This window comes from Acanthisitta chloris, unplaced genomic scaffold, assembly GCF_000695815.1.
Source record: "Acanthisitta chloris isolate BGI_N310 unplaced genomic scaffold, ASM69581v1 scaffold16753, whole genome shotgun sequence".
Classification (NCBI taxonomy): domain Eukaryota; kingdom Metazoa; phylum Chordata; class Aves; order Passeriformes; family Acanthisittidae; genus Acanthisitta; species Acanthisitta chloris.
The window spans coordinates 1-9,911 of NW_008665547.1; the positions used below are offsets into that span (position 1 = coordinate 1).

At 50.4% G+C, this 9,911-nt stretch overlaps 2 protein-coding genes across 2 annotated transcripts; one reads left to right on the forward strand and one right to left on the reverse strand.

Moving 5' to 3' along the window:
- Positions 1–5: 5 nt before the first annotated feature.
- Positions 6–1,563, forward strand: LOC103799481 (ADP/ATP translocase 2-like; the record flags this gene model as incomplete). Its single annotated transcript, XM_009071805.1, is given in 5 exon segments — positions 6–91; positions 93–198; positions 200–353; positions 446–586; positions 1,167–1,563. Coding segments are annotated over 5 exon segments (645 nt in total), but the record flags the coding sequence as incomplete, so codon positions are not given.
- A 6,201-nt stretch (positions 1,564–7,764) lies between these two features.
- LOC103799483 (chromosome unknown open reading frame, human CXorf56) lies at positions 7,765–9,908 on the reverse strand (the record flags this gene model as incomplete). The annotated part of the gene is made up of 5 exons (XM_009071806.1): positions 7,765–7,827; positions 8,601–8,693; positions 8,860–8,949; positions 9,478–9,616; positions 9,874–9,908. Coding segments are annotated over 5 exons (420 nt in total), but the record flags the coding sequence as incomplete, so codon positions are not given.
- Between the last annotated feature and the right edge of the window lie 3 nt (positions 9,909–9,911).

Consider the following 9,911-nt stretch of genomic DNA (forward strand, 5'->3'; position numbering starts at 1 on the left):
CCACGCAGGCCCTCAACTTCGCCTTCAAGGATAAGTACAAGCAGATCTTCCTGGGCGGCGTGGACAAGCGGACCCAGTTCTGGCGGTACTTCAGCCGCCGGCGCCACCTCCCTCTGCTTCGTCTACCCGCTTGACTTTGCCCGAACCCGCCTGGCAGCGGATGTGGGTAAAGCCGGGGGCGACCGGGAGCTCAACGGGCTCGGCGCCTGCCCGGCCAAAACCGCTCGGCGACTGCCTGGTCAAAATCTCCCGCTCGGATGGCCTCAGGGGCCTGTACCAGGGCTTCAGTGTCTCTGTCCAGGGCATCATCATCTACAGAGCCGCCTACTTCGGCATCTACGACACCGCCAAGGGTAGGTCGGCCGGAGCGGCGCCCGGAGGGAGATCTGGGCCGTGTGGTGCGTTCGGTGGCTCGGCGCTGTTCTCATCAAGCTCTCTCCCCTAGGCATGCTTCCGGACCCAAAGAACACCCACATCGTCGTCAGCTGGATGATCGCTCAGAGCGTCACTGCTGTCGCCGGCCTGACCTCCTACCCTTTCGATACGGTTCGTCGTCGCATGATGATGCAGTCCGGACGTAAAGGAAGTAAGTTTCTACCTCATTGTGTGAGAAATATCAGGCGTCTCTGAATCAACAGCTGGTGGTGGAGTGGAGGGGAAGGCAGAGTGGCTTGGCTGTCTCCAGCTCCTGTAGGTATCCTCACTTGTTGTGAGCAGTGCTGTGGGAGGGGCTGCAGGTGACGGGGGACGCGGATGGGTCAGTCTGCACGGCACACCTGTGGGGTGGCATGCACAAGTTTGGTATCTGTCAGTAGGCAGGAACAGCAGAACTTGCCCAAGGATGTTGCAAGCCAGTGTCTCTGGGGCAAGAACAGACAAAACTCTGTAGCAGGCACAGCCTGGCTGGCTGTGCAATAGCTTTTGGGTCTGGAAGTGTTGGTGTCAAAGCAAACAGTTGCTGCCTTCTGCTCAACCGGTCCTTCCAGTGTCTCCCAGGAGTGTATCTCCTGGGCAGCCTTGTCCTCTGGTGCACTAATACCGGAGAAAGTCAGTCAAGAAATGGGATGCACTTAAGATTATGAAGCTGGCGGATACATCGGGCCTTTTCTGAGCTGGATGTTGGGGGTTGTGGGCATCCAGTTCCTAAAGCTGTCTGTCTTCTGCAGCTGACATAATGTACAGTGGCACTCTTGACTGCTGGCGGAAGATCGCCCGGGACGAGGGCTCCAAGGCATTTTTCAAAGGGGCATGGTCGAATGTACTGCGAGGGATGGGTGGTGCTTTTGTCTTAGTCCTCTATGACGAAATCAAGAAGTACACATAAGTTGTTTCCTCTTGTGAACTGGCATGTTGTTCTATGTAGTCTATGACTGTTCATGGACTTGTTTGAAAAACCATCTAGTTACTAAACAGTGATGGCTGATGTTTATACAGGTTGGCATGGGGCAGGGGAGACTGCCTGCCATGTCTTTATCGAGTTATTCCCCCTGATGGGACTCATGATGGTTTCTATTTCAGTCACTCCTGTTTAAAGAGTACAAAGAAATAAAGATCTGAAACCAATTTTCTTCATCTCACGCTTGTTCTTGCAGCATCTGCAGCATGAGGGGGGTGGGGGTCTCAGCAATTGCAGAGGAGGAAGATGAACCACCTCCATCCTGCAAGCCTCACTACCTGCTAAGTACCTGCAGGTAGACAGTTCAGGCTGCTGAAGAAGCTGACAAGTGTTTCCTCCCTGGGACAAGCCAATGGTGTGGGCTGAAATGGGGACTGGCAGCTCTGAAGGACTCACCCAGCTGATCTCCCTGAGACCCAGTAACCAGAGAGGATACACTCACTGTGCCACAGTCCTGCCTCGGGCCTGTCTGTTCCCTGGAGCTGATGAAACCTGTTTCTGAAGTGCCAAGTGCCTAAACCATCTGCAAAGGCACAGAATGCTTGGGAGGCTGGAGGCATGTCTAAGGGGTATTTGTTGCTGCCTAGAGGAGCAGAGCTGGCATCTTGTTCTCTGGCTCATGTTAACGTTTCTGGCACATGTTAAAATCCAGCCTGAGAGCACAAGTGCAGGTAACTGCTGCTGTTCTGTAGAGCCCCTGTCTAGTCCTGCCCTTGCCAGGGTGTTGTGCTGCAAGGATGCAGCAGCTGAGCAGAGACAGGCCACTTCTTGTGCCAGCTGTGTTTGCCAGGCAGGGGAACTGCATCCCCAGGCTTACCCCTAACCCCTGGAAGTTAGCTTCCAAATTCTGGGCAAAGGGGAAAGTTCCTTCATGCTGCCAGGGCAATTTGGGGAAAACACTGCAATATTAAGCAATCCGTGTGGCTTGGCCTTTACCCTGTGGATCTGTGAGCCACCCCAGTGAAGCTGTCTGGATTCTGCCTGGTGAACTGGAGCAGTCAGTGCTCTCCTGGTCCTCTGCCCTTCAGATGAGTGTCTCCTCTCTCCCCCCATGCTTTTGGTCCTTTCTGGCTGCCCAGGCCTGCTCAAAGCGGTTGGTCTCAATCACTGAAACCAATCTCAACCACTGCCCAAGGCAGCTAAACAAGACCTTGTGTTGCAAAGGGTGAGAGTTGTTTTTATTGCTGAAACCTAAGCAGGGCAGCCAGGCATGAGAGCACAGCAGGGTCCTGCCACAGGTGGTGTTGGCTTGCTGGGGTCCCTGTGAATGGCACATCATCGTGATGGGAGATGGTCTTGTGCCATGCAGTTGAGCCAAGAGCCCTTTCTGCTGCTTTTTAACAGTCCCTGGGCTGCTGTGGTGTGAGATCCCCCACTACCTGCCATGGAAACAAAATGGGCTGAGGGTTTCCCCATGAGATGTGGAGTGGTGCCACAAGCAGTGGGCAGTATGCTGGGGCTGCAGGAAGCAGCCGGGCAGGGCTGTGCCACGGGGCAGCTTTGCCAGGGAGCACTCTCCTGCTGCACAAGTGCAAGCTAATTAATTAAGGGTCTTGGCCCTTATTGCCTCCTGCTGCTAAGATCTCCTGGCTTTCAAGGGCTGTTCTGAAATGCTGCTTGTTGCTGAACATGGGACATCCTTTCCTCTGTAGGGGATGCATGGCCAGGGCAATTAGCACCAGGAGGTAAGTGCATCGTTTCTTCCTGCACACAGTGCAGGTCGTCAAGGCCCTGAGCCAGGGTGTTGTGCCAAGCTGTAAAGTAGCTGAGCTGAGGGATCTGTAAGTCTTTAGACTTACAGCATTGTGTGCTGGGCTTGGGGTGCAGGGCTGGCACTGGGTGGAATGGGTTGTAGCTCTGCCCTGGGGATTCAGGAAACAAGCATGTGTTTCACAGCTCTTTTTAGCCCTGGCACGTGGGAGATGCAGGGCAGAGCCCACAATGAGTTTCTCTGCACTCCACTGCCAGAAGCTCAGGCTGGCAGCCCTTCTGGCATGAGGCCCCTAGGGCTTTAACCTCCTGCTCCTGGCAGCTCCCTGGGAGCAGCTTTATCTGGGGAAGTAAGTTGAGGAGTTCAACTGCTGCCATTGCCTGTCACAGGAGCACACTTCAGAGGGATTAAGAGCTTTGTTCTTGTGGGGAAACTGAGGCACAGGAAAGGGACTGGGGCTAGCTAGTGGCAAGGCAGCACGCTGAATACAGTCCCTCCAACACAGCATTTTGTCCATCAGGCTGTGTTGCCCCGAGGACAGCATGGACAGGGTGGATTTTCCTTTTAAACATGATTCTCCGGTGAGAAGTGCCCAGTACCTCATATATCATGATTTCCTCCACGGGCCCCATGTCCAGCCTGGTGTTTTGGCCCCTTTGCTGGTGGGGATGGGTGGGTGAACATCTGTAATGCTGCTTTCATCCCAGCCCCTCACCCAGCAGACATAAATCCCAGGCTTAGGAGGTGTTGACGCAGCATGTCTGCACATGGGATCATACGGAACACTTGTCAGTGGCTGGGCAGGTGGCAAGTGGTGCTGATGTTTGGAATGGCTCAGTGTGCACCAGCCTGTCCCAGCTGGGCTGGCTGTGGTGCCTTTGGGCTGCCCCACCAGCTCTGCTGGGTTGGGACCTCTCCATCTGGGCTGGAGGCTGCAGGGACCACCCTGTGCCAGGAGGTTTGTATGCCAGACAGGGCAAGGCTGAGGCTTCTGCTCTCTTCCTAAGGCAATTTGGGAAGTGCTAATGGCAACGGAGATGGGAAGAGGGTTCTGGGACTCACCCCAGTTACAGCCCTGGCTGCAAGGATGGAGCAGCATTTTTCTGGATGACAAGGAGAGATTGGCCACTTGTGCCTTTGTGCTGGTTTGAAACGCAAACCAGTGAGAGACTCTGAATCAGAAGTACAATTTAATATGAACAACATAACAAAACAACACAAATGCAACAGTACAAAAAAAAATAACCTGACAGAGTCAGAAAGTAACCTGACACCCTGTCAGTCAGGGTGTAGTAGTAGTCCCATTGAATGGTGGCTGCAGTCCTCCTGGAGTGTTGGGTTTGTTGGAGCAGTGATCCTGCAGATCCGGTTCTCTCCTGAAGGTCCAGCAGCAGCTCTTGTCCTCTGGGAATCCAGCAGGCAAAGGGCTCCCTGCGCTGGTCCAAACCCCAGTTTATATCCCTGTGAGCATGTTTGGCTCCCCACCCCTGGGGTCAGTCACCTCACCATGGGACAAGGGATAAGGATCACTGGGAGGATGTGTCATGCCTGGGTCCTTGACAGCCCCCTGAGGGAGCCATCAGGATTGCCCTGAGGGAGGGACAAGGTGGTAGCGATCACTGCCCCATCTGCTTTAACAGCTTGTGGAGATGATAATAGAATACATACCATGGATACCCCCACACTGCAACCCAATCCTCCTCCATCCCTTGAAGCCCAGCCCTGCAGCCTTTTAGACAAGCCCATAATTTCATACTTCTAAAGGCCTGGATATGGCAGTGCCCTATGTACCTGTGGAGCTCTTTAGGATAGCACCAGCAAAAGCTGAGTCTAGTTTGATTCAGCCTGATCATTAAGTGCTGCTCCCATGCTGATCTTGTCACACACATTGTTTGTGTGCATTTATCGATATTCATTGCAATAGTCTAGGGAGCCAGAGCCAGCTGTCTGTGTGCCAGTCATCAGGTGAAACAACAGAAACACAGAGCACAGCCCAAGGAGAGCTGTAAGCTGACCAGAAATACTTCCCCCTCAGGAGGCAGGTTGGGATGACCCTGTGCTACTCCCCAGGTACAGCTGCAATTAACACTGATGAGGTTCGATTCCCCATTACCACTTCTCTTTAGTGTTTACAAATTGTGTGGGGGTTTTGTACAGGTTATGGGGAAGGAGGTGGCATAGCTACACCCAGGGCTGTTCTGACATGCTAAATCAGGCTAGGTTCTTGTGACAGTGCCTGGAAACTGGTCTAGACTAAGCCATGAAACACAGTAAGGTAAGTCTGGCCATGTGTGATGTTGTTTTTGTGAGCAGATCTCCTCCTCCTGCTTCTGTTTCACACACTGCTTTGTGATACCTCTGCATCTGGTCAGGTTCTTACATACAGTGTAGTGCTGAGCTAAACAAATCTATCGCCTACCTACATTTACAGATTTATAAAAACTAATGTTGGGTTTTACGTAATGCAAACTCTGACTTCATAGAAATGAAAACCCCAAGTTTATTCACACTATTGTGAACTAGATCTAGTTAGAGTAAGAAATACATAATAATGTATCGGATCAGATTCTCTGCACTGGAGTTGTTTCAGCCATTGACTACGTAACTAGAGTGTATTAACGCACCTTGGGGACTGCTGGCAAGACAGACAATGCACTCCCCTTTTTGACTGGGGCCGTGCCATGAGTCCTGTGCCAAACTAGGCAGATCTTCAATGACAAGAATGACAAACACCAGCTGGGCTGGGCTGGCCTTCCAAAGGCCAGAGGGGAGGAGTACCTGTGCTGGGCACACTGCCTCGAGGCTCCAGGTGCACAGCTGAGGAAGTTGATGGCAGTTGGTAACAGCTGCTTTGTTCAACTTGTGCTGAGTTGGGCAGTCACCAGATTTCCTTTGTGCCTCACCAAACTGCAAAGATGGTCCTAATCCCACCTGACAGTCCCCTGTCTGGTGAAGCCTTTTGTCACTCCCAGCTTTAACCCTGGCTGCACATCACACCATCCCTGAGTCAGCTTGTGTTCTGGTGTCGCTTGAAGCAGGACTACACTTCATCCTTGGACAACTGGAGACTCAGAAATCTTCATCCCAGCAGACCTCACATGTTTCAAAACCTGTTTTCAGGTGTCAAAGCCTTTGACTTGCTTGGGGAATAAACTTCCAAATGTTTATAGAGCCAGACCTGTGGTTACTTGGATCACTCCCAGAGGAATCCTGCGGCCCTCGCCTGGCTGGATTGTGCTACCGCACTGGGCAAAGCAGTTTGTGTACCCGAGCTGTACCCACATGCACCTCCTGCCCTTCCCAATCATGGCACACCACCTTGTACTTGCTTAACAAAGGAGCCTCTGGACACAGGCTTCTGGAAATAGGCTTCAGATTAGCAGGTAATCAGCAGGGAACAAGATCAGCACTGCGTGAGTTAACCTGAACACGTGCTTACCCAGCCTGGCATTATATTATCACAGGACCAGGGACACATCCCAGCCTGCCAGCTCTAGGGCAGAGTTCACTCCTCCCTTTACGCCTTGTTTTCCCACAGAAAGGAAGGATAGATCTTTCAGCTAAGCAGACCTGAGTTTTCCCAGTCAGGGTTATAAAGCCAGATGGGAAATCTTTATTGATTACAGAAGTTCCCTAGTAACTGTGGGAGATGAAACATTTTGTTCATTGCTCACAATATTTTATGATACTTAGTGCAGTAAGAACACCCTAGGAAAAGTTTTTAGTTGAAATCCATAACATGGTATTTAATCCCAAGTAGAGCAACAAAGACATGGGCTACAGAGCACTGTTGTTACATCATGCAAGAGACATGTTATTCCCCAAACAAGGTACTTTACACTCCAGTCTTTAATATTGTCTTTATCCAAGTTCTTAGAGGTCAGTACACTAAACAGAATTTTTCCTTCACATTTCACAGCTCCAAATACTGACACTGTTCTGCAGAACAGGTTAGTGGCAGGTTTTGTTCTTGGTAGTTTAAAACAGAGTGGGATTTTCATGTTCTTGGATGAGGCAGTATGAGTTGGGGCAGTGTAATTCTGTACAATTGTGACCTTTTGATGTACAGCAGGAGCTGAGGCTGCAGCACTGCACCAAGCCTGTGCTGGCTGCCTCTGCTGGTCAGGGTGAGCAGCAGCAGCATGATGCCCAAGCCTTGCATCCCAGTCATTCCAGACTGTGTTGGAAGGGCAGGTCTCTCAGCCTGCTGCACCTTCTGGATACATATAAAGTAATAAAATGAACAGGGACATAGCTTACTTTCATAAGGATTTTTTTGTTGTGCAGTTGACCTATTGTTCTAATAAACTGAAAAAAATCTTACACATTTGAAAACTATCAAAATAAAAAGACAGGTATCTAAAGGTGAACTCAGGAAGGCACCCAGCAAAGATTTTCCCAAAGGAAATATTCTGCCTGGAACAGCTTGCTGATAACACTAGATCTGTAGAGAACTGCAGCTTCAGCAAAGTCTCCAGTTGGAGTTATTAAAACTGCTACCAGAGTATCACTTATGGCAGAGAGGTTCTCATCCTCCAAGCTGGCTGCAGCACAGTGCAACCCTTGAACAGTCTGTTACTTGTGCTTTCCTGACAGATCTGTCATAGCTCCTGATGACCTTCTCCCATCTCTCAATACCCAGCAGATGTGCACTGTTTCACTTGAACTGGTTATCAATCAGGGTTCCCTTCATCTTGGCTTTCTTGGCTTCCAACTCAGCCTGAATAGGAAAATTAAAACAGAATAAAATAATGTCTGGATACTTTTCCCTCAGTGCTCCAATGAGGTCTGCTCTTCTTGTCTGACCACTGCAAGCTTCCCACACCAGGAGCAAGAGTAGCTCAAGTAATTTGCTGACTCTCCCTCCTTCCCTGACGTACAGAGTAAAAATCACCTTTAAAACCAAAACATGCCCAAGACCAACTGCCCAGGAGACAATTTCATACTTTCTACCCTCAGGCAGAAACTGCACGTTTCCTCCCCATCCCATCTACCACTCTGCTGTCACAGCAGGTAAGATTAGCTGTGATGTTCTTGCCATTAATTCTTTCAGTGGCCCTTGGAGTAGTAGTTGAGCTGCAGGTGCTCCACAAGTGTCTTGGCTTGCCCTGACACCTCATGGAAACGACCTGCTCTGCCAAGCAGGCTTGAGAGCACAGCATTAGGGATGTTCTGGTTGGCAAAGCCATGGCCTGATTTCCCCTGCCCTTGCTCCTTGTCCAACAGGTCACAGAAAACCTCCCTGCGAGCACTCTGCTGGCTGCTCCTCAGCTAGCCCTACAGGTTTTAAAATCACAGGCCAATTGCATATGATTTTAAGTTCAGGGGCACTAGAAGAACATCTCTATAAAACCTGTAGAGAAAAACTCATCCTCACAAAGCTACAGGTTACCTGTGACTGTACCAGGGTCTCTCTGATCTTCAAGACAGATTTTGTGTACAAAGCCAAGAGAATCTCAGGGATTCGTGTTCAAGGCCACAGAAAACACTCACCAGCTCCTGTAGCCTTTTCTTGCTCATGCCTTTGCGTTCCAGCTGTTTCTCAATCACTTTGGCATTCTGTGCATAGGAATCTGCAATCTCCCTCTGAAACACACACAGGTCACTTTGCAACAGCAAACCCCAGAGCAACACCACCTCATCCACGCGACGAGACGATCGCTGGCTCTGCCCAGTGTCCCAGACAGCTGTCCAGCTCAGGTGTGGGTACCCAGCTGAGGTGTGGGTGCCACCAAGGGCATCCAAAACTCACCGCCTCAATCTCCTCCTCCTCTTCATCAATTGTGGAGACTGTGACAGAGCTGAATTTGCCCATGTCTTTGGTGCGTTTGGTCATCATCACCTGGGTGAAAAACAGAGTATTTTGTTCAACCATGGCAACAATTGTGCCACTAGGGATTATTTCCTCTTTCCAAAGCTTTAAGGCTTCTTATGCAAGTCCTCAAGATTACCTGAACTCTGTGGGTGGCAAAGGAGAATTATGCCCAGTGATTTCTGTGCTTAGAACTGTCATTACCAGAAGCAAACTCACCAATATATAACAGATGAGCTAGATTTTGAGAATCACTCTGCAGACTACCAACCTGACCTACTTACAAATGGAAACTTTCTTGTAACTGAGCCTAAGCAACAGGCACAGTCTAGGCTTCCAAGTTTATTTTGCTTTCCTTTAGTGCTAGGACTCCAAGCTGCAGTGACCTCTATAAAGGAGAATTTAGGGCAGACAGGCAGAAGACAGCAAACTGAGTTATTGTTCAAGGGGCCTTTCTATTCCTTTTTTCATCCCTTCTGCTCTCACTATTAAGTTATTTTACACACAATGCTTTTTGAAAAGCAAAGACAGTATTCTTACTTCTTTGAAGCTGGTTACCTTTTTGGGAGGTTCTTGTTTCTGAGTATATATATTTGTTTTCCCAAAACCCTGGCCAAATTTGACCACGGCACCATCAACAATGAACGTCACGGGAGCATTTTTCTGTTGGTGTTGGTAAAACAGCAGCAGACCACACCTGGAAATAGAAAGAAGAAACACACGTAGCTGAAAGGAAACCCAGATGCCGGATCGCTATGGTTACCTCGCAAACGCATTTTAAAAGTCACCAAAGAGCTGCCGCGGTCACTCACTTGCCACACTTCTTCCTGAACTGCCGCTCGATGCCTTCGGGCCTGGGGGAGAGAGGCAGAGCTCGAGAGGAGCAGAGGGACAGCAGGCCCCGGTGCCCGGCCGAGGGGCAGGCGGGACACCCGCGGGGCTCTCAGCACTCACCTCCGCAGGAACACGCTCTCCTCCTCCTCCGCGTTGCA